At 43.6% G+C, this 11,305-nt stretch overlaps 1 protein-coding gene across 1 annotated transcript; it reads right to left on the bottom strand.

Moving 5' to 3' along the window:
* Positions 1-1,503: 1,503 nt before the first annotated feature.
* Positions 1,504-10,625, bottom strand: LOC137323361 (secreted phosphoprotein 24-like). Its single transcript, XM_067986847.1, has 5 exons — positions 10,488-10,625; positions 8,263-8,363; positions 6,645-6,764; positions 5,238-5,512; positions 1,504-1,896 (listed from the first exon to the last, which is right to left on the bottom strand). The coding sequence occupies exons 1-4, from the start codon at positions 10,537-10,539 to the stop codon at positions 5,258-5,260; spliced, it is 528 nt and encodes a 175-aa protein (XP_067842948.1). The 5' UTR covers positions 10,540-10,625; the 3' UTR covers positions 1,504-1,896; positions 5,238-5,257.
* Between the last annotated feature and the right edge of the window lie 680 nt (positions 10,626-11,305).

Genomic DNA, 11,305 nt, shown 5'->3' with positions numbered 1-11,305 from the left:
AGAGGACAGTCAAAGACTGTATTGGACCATTGAAGGACACTGGGTATGGCAGAAATATTAACTGAGTACTTTGCATCGGTCTTCACTCTTGAAGATGATGCTCAACTATTACAATTTAATGATGTTGATAATAAAATTAGTGATATTAACGTTGGTGAAAATATTGTTTTAGGTAGAATTAAGAAAAGTGCAGTGTTATGCATGTGGGCAGGACAAATACTCAACATACATATACCTTTCAGGGAAAAGCATTAAAGCAGGTGGAGAATGTAAGAGATCTGGGCATTCTAGTGCATTGGTCTCGAAAGGTTCATGAGCGCTGCCGTGAAGCGATATCTAGAGCAAATAGGATATTGGGGTGCATTTATAGCACAATTGACTATAAGACAAAGCACACTATTTTGTCCTTGTACAAGAGCTTGGTCAGGCCTTATTTGGAATACTGTGTCCAGTCTCCTCACATGATGAGTGATATTGAGTCTTTGGAAAGTGTGCAGAGGAGGGCCACTAGATTAATTCCCAGCTTAAAGCATCTTAATGATCAAAATAGGCTCAAAGAGCTGGGACTCTACACTTGAGAGAAACATCGACTTAGAGGTGATCTGATTGAGGTTTATAAGATGATGAAAGGACTCGATTATTTCCCCGTTGACAGTTTGTTTCAATTAAATACATTGGGGAGGACCAGGGGTCACAATTTTAAGTTGTACAAGACCAGATCTAGGTTAGATGTCAGGAGGTGGGTCTTTTCCAGAGAATAGTGGACCTCTGGAATAAGTTGCCGTCTCGTGCGGTGAACGCCGATTCACTGAATACCTTCAAGTGAGAGCTGGACCTGTTTCTGGCTGATGCGGAGATCACCTCTTCCAAAAGGTAGGTAATGTAATGCAATGCATAGAATTCAGAGCCACAGTGATCTCCTGGACTAGTTCCAATCGCCAAAGGGGTCGGAGAGGAATTGACCAGATTTCCTCCCTCAAATTGGCCAGGGATTTTTTCTGTTTTTTTGCCTTTCCCAGGAGATCACATGGCATGTGGTGGGGAATGTATATATTGTGATACCAAATTATCATGATTGTGTGGGACAGGCTGGATGGACCAGAGGGACTTTTCCTGTCTGTCACTGTTTGTACATCCAATAATCAGGTAAATTGCTTTGATAACTAACTAATTATCAACCCGCCTCCAGAGAGTAGTTTACTCGCACACAGCCAAACACACCTCCATTAAACCGGGACGTGGGCGTGTTGGAGCCGGGTTGCAGTCACGCTGCAAAATTCTATTATGTTAACTTCCCACCCACCCCCAAACCACCCGTTCCTGGGAGTTGAAATTCCCCACAAAGTGTCTGTGGACCCAGGTGAAAAGGACTCTAATACGCTCCACGTTGCTGAAAACTTTCATCACAAGAGCACAGAAACCCATGATAAATATGGGCAGACTCGGGGCTGGTCTTTGTGAGAATGTAATTCGTTGACTATTGAAGAATTAGATGAGGGAGAAGTTATTCTATTTTATTTTCACTCTGTTAATCTTAAGTACAACAAGTAAATCAAACCTGCCATCAAAGGATGTGTTGGACAGGGACAATTATGAGTGCATTTTGTAAGTTCGTTTAAGAGTACAGAACACTTGTGTGTGGTAAGTGCCAAAGCTTCAACTTCTATTTTCATTATAGTTAATGGCATGTTGCTTAGCAGTGACAAATCATTAACACCAGTGTGATAAGGTATAGTTATGAAAGCCTAAATATTTTAGCTATTAAGCCGCAAATTATATTCTTTAAAAGCAACATTGCAAAATTAAATGACTGCAGAGATGTGTTGAAGCCTTGCAGAGTATTGACTCATGTTCCTTGTCTGGTTTTGCCTTTCTTTTCCACTTTTCTCGTTAATCCTGCAAGTCAATAAAAGAATGAATAAACTGACATTTTCCAACTGAATTTCAGATCAAACATTGTACAAGTTATTCATAAACAATATTTGGTTACAAGTTGAAAGGTCATTTATCAGAAAAAAGACAATTATTTGACTTGGTTCCATATTTTGCACTTGTGATCAATAGCATTCAGTTCCCTCAGATATTTATGTTGCCTGTATCATCTTTAATTGTTCAGTTCCAGAAGCACCACCTCCTCCTACCCTCAGGAACATTGATAGGAAAATGGTAGAACAGATCTTGTGCAGGAATTTCCCTGATATTTCTCTTTGTCAACAAGACAAAATGCAAAGGCAGATATCTCCTTTGCCCCCAGCTCTGTGTGTGCATTAATTAAATACTGGTACCAGCAACTGGGCACAGATTGTCCCAAATAAAAACAAACTTGAATATTCAATAATCTTTCAGTTTAATCACAACAGGAAAATTTTGGTGACCTTCAAGCAAAACCACTTGCCCAATATATTGCTGATCTTTGAAACATGCAGATGTTGGGATGTAATGTGAACCTTTCTCAAACCAAGGCAATGGCCCTAATAGACAGGGGGGGGGGGGGCGTGAAATGCAACTTGGGCAGGGACTCAAAACGGGTGATATTGAGTTCCATTCAAGCCCCCTCCTCGACATATCTTGATGCCTGGAGCCTTCTCATGGTGCTAGTGGGCAGCCTCTGGGCCGCCCAATCCTCGGTACCGCCCTCCTGCTCCCCACACTGGCCAGCTGCTGCTTTCCGCCCAAAACAGGTGAACAGCTGACTGGCGGCATACCAATGAGGCCCGGCAATTAAAATCTGCCAGGTCTCAGGCGATGTCACCAACCAGGATTGCCGTCTTCTCCTGCCAGGAGTTAAAATTAGCCCTGATGCTGCTTGATCATCCCATTAATGTGCCAATCACTTTAAACTCATTCTAACAGCTACACTGATGTGTATCTGGAAATATGTAATACTTACTGTTTTGTTTCAAGACTTCTGTTGTTTCAGACTCCAGTGGTTTAAAAAGACTAATGTACCTCCGCTATTAGGCTGTAGATTTAGGTCCTACTCCTGGACTTGAGGACATAATATTGGTTTACACCTCCGTCCCAAACTAAGGCACTGCTACATTGTTAGAGGTGCCATCTTTTAGATGATACATCAAAGCAAGTCTGGCTGTTCCAATGGTTCCAGTTCAAGGGGCGTGGACTTGAATGTATCTGATGCATAAATGGTATAGTCCTGCATCGCCAGACCTGGCTGGACCACATCAAGCAGTATCGCGTCTTGCTCTCCTCTGTCTAGACCGCTCACTATTCCAGGATCATCTTGGAATGTAAAAATAACCCCGGCTTCTTTTCTCCGCTACAAACTGTCTTCCTATGTCCCTCTCCTCTGCCCCCTCCACCCTCACCTCCAACAACAAGTGCAAGGAGCTCATGGACTTCTTTGTCATTAAAATTGAGATCATCCATTCAGCTGCCTCTGCCACCTCTTCCCGTTGCCCACAAAGCCAAATTTCCTCCAAGATTCCCCTTGCTCTGGCCCTGAACCCGTGTCTTTCTCTAACAGCTTTCCTATATTGCCTCATGCCCTCTCTGAACTCATCTTTCTATAAGGTCGTATTCCTCCTCTCTCGATCCCATTCCCACTAGACGGCTGACCACCCAACTTCCCTGTCTGGCCCCCATGCTAGCTGATGTTGAAAATGTTTCCCTCTCTTCAGGTACAGTCCCGCTCTCTTTCAAAACTGCCGTGATCACACCCTTCTTCAAAAAAATCACTCTCAACCCCTCTGACCTTGCAAACTACCACCTCATCTCCAATCTCTCTTTTAACTCCAATTTTCTTGAACGTGTTGTCGCCTCCCAAATTCGTGTCCCGCAACGCCATGTTAGAATCTCTTGAATCACGTTTCCACCATGCATGGTAACAGCCCGAATCAAAGTCACAAAATATATCCTCTGTGACTGTGGTGCAATATCCCTCCTCATCTTTCTCAATCTCTCTGCAGCCTTTGACATGGTTAAGCACATCATCCTTCTCCAACGCCTCTCGTCCATTGTCCAGCTGAGTGGATTTGTCCTTGCTTGGTTCCACTTTTACCTATTCAGTCATTGCCAGAGCATCTCAAGAAATGACTTCTCTTCCAGCCCCTGCACCATTACCTCTGAAGTCCCTGAAGAGTCTATCCTTTGCCCCCTTTTATTCCTCATCTACATATTGCCTCTCGGCGACAACATCCGAACACATGACAGCATATATAAGCTTATGACACCCTGCTCTATCTCTCCACCACCTCTATCAACCCTCCACTAATATGTTGTCAAACTGTTTGGCTGATAGCCAGTCCTGGATGAACTCCAATTTGGGAACGCCCAAGCCATCTTCTTCAACCCCTGCCACAAACTCCGCACTCTCATCACGAATTCCATCCCCCCTCCCTGGTCACTGTCTCAGGTTGAAGCTGATTGTTCACAACGTCAGCACCTGAGCTGAGCTTCCAACCTCATATCCTCTCCACCAGAAAGACCGCCTACTTCCACCTCCTTAGCATCGCCCATCTCCTCTTGTCCTCAGCCCATCTATTGTGAAACCCTCATCCACACCTTAGTCACCTCCAAACTCAACAGTTCCAATGCTTTCCGAGACATCCTCCACCTGCCATAAACTTCAGTTCCTCCAAAACTCTGCTGACGTATCCTCACTCGCACCAAGTCCCGCTCACCCATCACCCCTCCAATCTGAAATTCTCATCCTCATGTTCAAATCCTTACATTGCATTCCCCAGCCCTACCTCTGTGACATTAACCCTCCAAGAAGTCTGTGTTCCTCCAACTCTGGCCTCTTGTACATTTCTTACTCCCATCACCCCACCATTGGCAGCCGTGCCTTGAACTGCCTCGGACCTCAGTTCTGAAATTCCCTCTGCACGCCTCTCCATCTCTCCGTGCTGTGCAATTCCCTCTCTAAAGCTCTCCAACTCTCTCTCCTCCTTTAATACCCTACTTAAAACCTATCTCTTTGACCAAGCTATTAGTCACCACTCCTAATGTCTCCTTCTTTGGCTCGGTATAAATTTTTGTCTTATTACGGTTCTGTGAAGCGCCTTGGGGCATCTATCTATGTTAAAGCACTACATAAATGTTAGTTGTTGTTTACATCCCTCCATTCTAATGAAAAGTTATGTCAGTGGAAAATGGTGTCCCCATTTGATACTTGTACCTACTTTTCCACTAAAATTGATGAATTAATGAAAATATATGTCTTTCAGGGAACAATCAAACAATACTGCAGTATCCGTAATTAAAAGTTGTGATATTACCTCATCCATGCTTTTCTCTTTCAGCGTTCATTGCTAATACTTTCTTCCATTGATGTCTCAATACTGTTGCTGTTCCGTGCCTGAGTGGTTGCGGCCTTCGTCGTTGAAGTCCTTGAAGTAGATACTAATGACTGCACATCTATCGGTATTTGAATGGCCTTCTTAGTGGTTGCAAGGGCTGCGGTCGGCATAATTAATTTGCGCTTGCAAGTTAGGTCAACATTTTGAATCGCACAATTTGCATACCTGACAGTACTTATACAACTGGCGGTTACCTATGGATATAGAACATGGCACAGAAATAAATCAACAGCACAGGTTCTCAGGTGTAATTTCATGCACGATAATGCTTGGTCAAATCAGATTCTTTGTAAAATGAGTTTTGAGTGACTGCAATCTACATTAGCTATGATGTTCCCTGTGCCACTTCAGTACAGGAATGAGGGAATGTTCCATTGTCGAGGTGCTGTTCTTCAGAGGAGGCCTTAAAGCAAACTGGAATGCAGCCTGGGCCTGGCAGCATTGGGCAAGGACATTGGCACCTGGCACCACTGGAAGGGAGCTGGTGCTTGGTAACAGTAGAGTTCTGAGGTATGACACATCCCTCACAGAATTCTCCAGGCACTTCATACAATGAATTACTTTAACGTCCATTGACTGTTATGTCAGGTGTGGGGGAGAGATTGGGAGGGGAGTAGGAACTGAAACAATTGGTGGAGTGAAGCAGCAGGAGAAAAGGTGCTCAAATCTGGTAGCAATTGGAAAGGGAAATGCGACCGAAATTTCGGCCAGCGCTGAGGCCCACAGGTAATTCCGGGATGGGGTGGAAGTGATCAGGACGGGGGGTTTTGTGGAACCACCTTCCGACGACTTAAAAAAATGATATTTCTGAACATTTTGTGGCCTTTTTCTGAGTGGCCTTTAAGGACCTCTGGTTAGGCCATTAGCGACCCAGAAATAATGGTCGGAGTTTCCGAAGTGCAAATTCTGACTAGTTTAAAGGGATTTACGAATCCGATTTGGAAGTGAGCACATGAAGCTCATTTCAATATTTCAAAAAGGCCCGAACAATTTATCAGTGGCTTGAACTCCCATGCAGATTGGGCGTGGGCCTCTGCCCTGCTAAATTGATTATCATTCCATAAAACAGGATAAATGAGGTTGAATTTAGGACCCTAGATTTTTTTTTGTAAAGAACAGGCTCTGGAATATGTTCAAATGTCTCAAAGTTCAGAAGATATAAATAAAATGTTCAGGTTTTGCTTTCCTGCTCTTTCACATCCCAGATGTGTTACTGTGTTGGGACTCACTGCAGTCCGTATTTACCATAATGCGAACCAGGAGACAAAAGAACCTGAACCAGACAAGCAAACCTGAGAGTGCGTTCTTCATAGATGTGATACTTACAGCAAATGGTAAAGGTTTCAGTGAACATTCTGCCAAAACTACTCCAGCCTCTTTAACACACTTAGTTTCCTGGACATTAAATGTTAATTTTACCTCCAGGCCTTTGTTTGTAAGAATAATCTAGCAAAGGAATAGTATTAGAAGGGAAAAATCAATGATGAGTGTTTAAACAATACATGTTTACAATAAGATTATCAGAGAGAAATCATAGAATCATACAGCACAGAAGGAGGCTGCTCGGTCCATCATGCAAGTTACGATCTTTGAAACAGCTATCCAATTGGTCCCATTCCTTCCCCATAACCTTGCAAACTCAAATGTTATGAATGTCACACACAGGTGCATAAAAGCTGCTGGGGTCTTAAATTGGACAACAGTTGTGTATTCGTTCAGCCCTCTCCCCACACACACAAGCAAAGAGAGACATCATCCAGCAAACAGGTAACAGGAACCAATTTGAAATTGCCAATGTTGCCCCAGCTAAATTTCATATAAAAAGATAGAAACCCTGTCCTTGCAATCCCAGCAAAATTGAGGCTGCGCAGACCTGTGATATGAGTGCACCTGTGCTGGTGACACCAGGGGGAAGGGGGAGGCTGCACTAAATGTTACGATCTACAGCCCACCCCTCGATGCCTGGACTCGCTGCACACAGAAAGCTTACGCAGGGAGTCAGCCTGTAAGATGACTGGTTACCATTTGCAAATTCTGAGCAGCCAGCTGCATTTAAAGGAATAACGGTCATCCTTACAGGAAAAGTATATTTTTCTATTCTGAAGCTCCGTTGCCTCAGTGACACATGGCAGCAATGAGCAATGTGCGAAAAGGCAGAGTATTGTGGAATGATTGATATCTTCAAAAACATCTGCAGGGGAGCTCCCAAGCAATGAGGGACCAATTGCAGGACAGTTTTCTTCTAACAAACACTATGACCCATGGAAATCTCGGGCACCCCAGTTACAAGTGTCAATCGCTGCAGGTTCGAGAAGAATAGGAGATAGTTTGGAAAGAGCCGTGAAGTTGGGTTTCACCTGCATTGGAGACACCCTATCGACTGTTCTCTTCCAGCTAACTGGACTGCCAGTTGTGGCATTGAGTACTAGCGGCATGGCTGCACATGGGTCCATTGAGATAGTTTCCTCTCAAGCTGGCTGTACACCTTTCCACTCCAACCCATGAAAAATAGAACAGGTACCTGAGAGAGTGGGTAGGTACTGGCAATCACAATGTTGTCACACGTGGCCCCTGGACCCAGAGGATCACTGCCTTGGCCACCTTAGGAGGCTTATAGCAATTCACGTCGACCTGCCATCAAAGTTGTTCCTCGTACTCAGGGAGCACTTGGGCACAGTTTAAGATTATGAAGTAAATCGAGCAAACCTTCCGCAGCCACCATGGGGAAGCAAGGGTGTCGGTGAAAGATTACTTTGCTGCTCCATATAAATTAGGAAATTACATTGGAATAATTTTTTTTTAATTCATCCTCACCATATAGAAAATATTTAAATTCTTTTGATAGCAACAAAAAAATCATTAAGTGTCTTAAGGTACTGAAAGATTTAATTTCAGTGATTGAGAGAAAAGAATGTCGAATTTCATTAGGTTTGGTGGTACTCACTCCTTTTATTTCATATCCGGTCACGGCAACGAGATTACTCAATGTAGTTTCTTCATTCAGCTTATTAATTGAAGCATCTACGAATTCATTAACAAATTGTCCTGAATGAAAGAGCAAATTGGTGCATTATTAGTATATTTTGACTATCTTTTCGATTAAAACCACAAAAGGAATAACGGTCATCCTTACAGGAAAAGTATATTTTTCTATTCTGAAGCACCGTTGCCTCAGTGACACGTGGCAGCATGTTCTGCCATTCCCTTGATGAAGAGATCAATTCCACTAATTTCGTCCCCATCGTGAAGTTTCTCTCCTGCCATTTTTTCTCCTGTTTTCTTTTAACAAACAATTTTCCCATCACTTCCGGTGGCAAATCCTGCAGATGACAGTTGGTGGCATGGATCCAGCAGAATGCTTTCACGCCCAATTTTCCTTTCCCACCACCCAGATCTGACCAAAATCAGGCAGAATGAGAGAGGAAAATGTGTTTAATTTTGAAGTCTAATCTGAAAAGAGGAAATCCAGTATTTTCGGTGCTTAGGATCCCATTACTAGGAGATACAGGGCTTAATTTCCTTCCTCCTGTCAGGATTTCCACCTGCCGGCCTGACTCTGCCCTGATTTCCTGGGTCAGGGGTCATTGTCTATGAAGGGTGGACTCCCAGTGGAATATGAAACATACAAATAAAGACAGGTAAAGACCATACGACCTGTCCTATTCTGGCACGGTGTAACTTCTGCACAACTTTAACCCCATCCTCCGTAACCTGGGAGACTCAAATAACCAGGGGAAAGAAAACCTTACACCAATTCAGGAAATTCCTCTCCAACCCCCAAAGCCGATCAAGCAAGCTCCAGGAGACCACATTGGCTGTTATACAACTCCCAGTGACCCACCTACCTTCTTTATGTCAGCCGCTCCCAGGAACTCGTCCAGCTCCCTTTTGAATCTGTAGCGTCTTGGCAACATTTTCATGTCCCCCCTTTGTGAAACAAAGTACCTCCTGGCATCTAATCTAGTTTCTTACATAGATGCTTACGTAACTTATATTAATGGCTCCATATCCTCTCTAAGCTATTTAGCTGAACTAGCCCAACATCTTGGACCGAGTCTAATCCTTTCATTATTTTAAAGACCGCAATCCAATCTGCTTGAAGTCTATGCTTTTCTAAAGCAAAAATCCCCAGCTTGCATTGTCTATCCTGGTAATTGTGGGCCCTTAAATGAGGTATCAGTCTCCTGGCCCTCCTCTGAACCTTTTCCAGGGCCACCAATCTCTGCCACTAAGAGGGAGCCTGCCACTGCTGAAGAGAGAAATACAGGTGGTGCTGCAGCAGGACAAGAGAAGACCACTTGGATGGGAGGAGCAATTTTTCTTAAAGGCCTCAAATTGAGCAGAGACCTAGGAAAGTTCTTGGGGTCAGAGGTGAGGGAGAGATGCCTAGTCCTGCCACATGCCTCTCCCACCAAAGCGGGCATCAGCAGGCCATCCGCTGCTTGCCCAGAGACTATTGCTACCCAGTGATCAGTGGCTGAAGGCAGGGAAATCGAGCTGGTTGCCAGGCCCCGCCTCCATCACCGTTATTTACATATGGTGGGGTGACGAGGTAGCAGCTCACTACCCTCCCTGCTGGGTTGGGGGAGGTGGGAATGCATGGGTTGGCCTCCTTGCAAAATTTTCCTTGATTTTCTGCTGCTGCAGCATCTAATCTCAGGCATTATAGTGGAGGATAATCCAGCCTTAAATATATTCGTTTCATTGAGGGCAGATTTAAAAATACTATATGGAGATCTAAATATCCACAAATTCTGGACTGATCTGCCACAGGAATCTTATTCTTATGCCCCAAAGTTTGGTTGGGCTCATTGCAGAAATCGGCTTCACGATGCTGTAGAAGACGAGGGGGGTAATTTTCACTTTTGGCGATAGTGGAAAACGGGTGCTATCAGATTGGTCACCTCTTATACATCACTCCAGGTTTTAGTTTCCATTGATTTCAGTGGAAAATTATAATCGGGAGAGGCGAACAATGGGTGGACGATTTGATAACCTCTGTTTTACACTGTCGCCCACAGTTAAAATGATCCCCCAGGAGTCCTGTAACGCAACAAAGCAACAAAATCCAGCTTTGTTAAGAAACAAAAATGAACAAGGAATGAAGTAAAATGAATGTTTTGTTTAAAATAATTTTGGAAGAATGTGAAATAAAACATCAGTCCTTACCAGAACAGTGGAGAATCTGGACTGCAGCAAGGATGAAGATGATGGTTTTCATTCTGCCTGTGTACAATGGTGGACAATGCTTCTCTTTGGTGCTCAGTCCTGCTGTCTCCTACTCACTGCACTCAGTGTTTATATACTTCAGACCATGAGAGTGACACAGATTACTGAGCAATGATGGAATCAGACCACAGTTACTGCACCTGCTCATTACCTGTGAAAATTACCATTCATTTAAATATTTGTTTTCCAATGGTACCATTTCCTCTTGGCAAACACTATGGAACATAGTTTGTAAACACTGACATGTATGGTCAGGGACCAGTTTCATAATGCATTATATTACAGATTATTAATTGCGTTGATAGGTGTGAAACATTCCTTGTGGTGCCCTTTAAGCCAACAGTGAGCTGATGAATTTTCACTGAGATAATAAGCGAAACTGATTCATCATTCGATGACACAATCTGAACTAACAGCACTGTTAACAGTTCTGGTTTCTGTCTTTGAATCCAGCCGGGCAAATGGACTGAAGAGGTTTGGAGTCTCCAAGAAGAAATGCTCTGTGCCTCCCTCTCAAACCCTTCCCCCCTCAACTGTGCGACTGTGGTAGTCAAACACAGAAAGGCCAGCATCCATTCTACGCTACAAACAACACCAAATTTGAAGGTATAGTTAATACTGAGGAAGAATGCGACAAACCACAAGAAGACATGAATAAACTTACAGAATGGGTGTGTAATTGGCAAATGAATTCCAATATAGATTAATGTGAGGTGGTGTATTTTGGTATGAAGAATAAGGAGGCCACGTACTCCTTG

Source organism: Heptranchias perlo, chromosome 7 (genome assembly GCF_035084215.1).
Source record: "Heptranchias perlo isolate sHepPer1 chromosome 7, sHepPer1.hap1, whole genome shotgun sequence".
In the NCBI taxonomy this organism is placed as follows: Eukaryota; Metazoa; Chordata; class Chondrichthyes; order Hexanchiformes; family Hexanchidae; genus Heptranchias; species Heptranchias perlo.
Note: the sequence above shows the minus strand (reverse complement) of the source record. Positions and strands in the feature narration are given on the sequence as shown.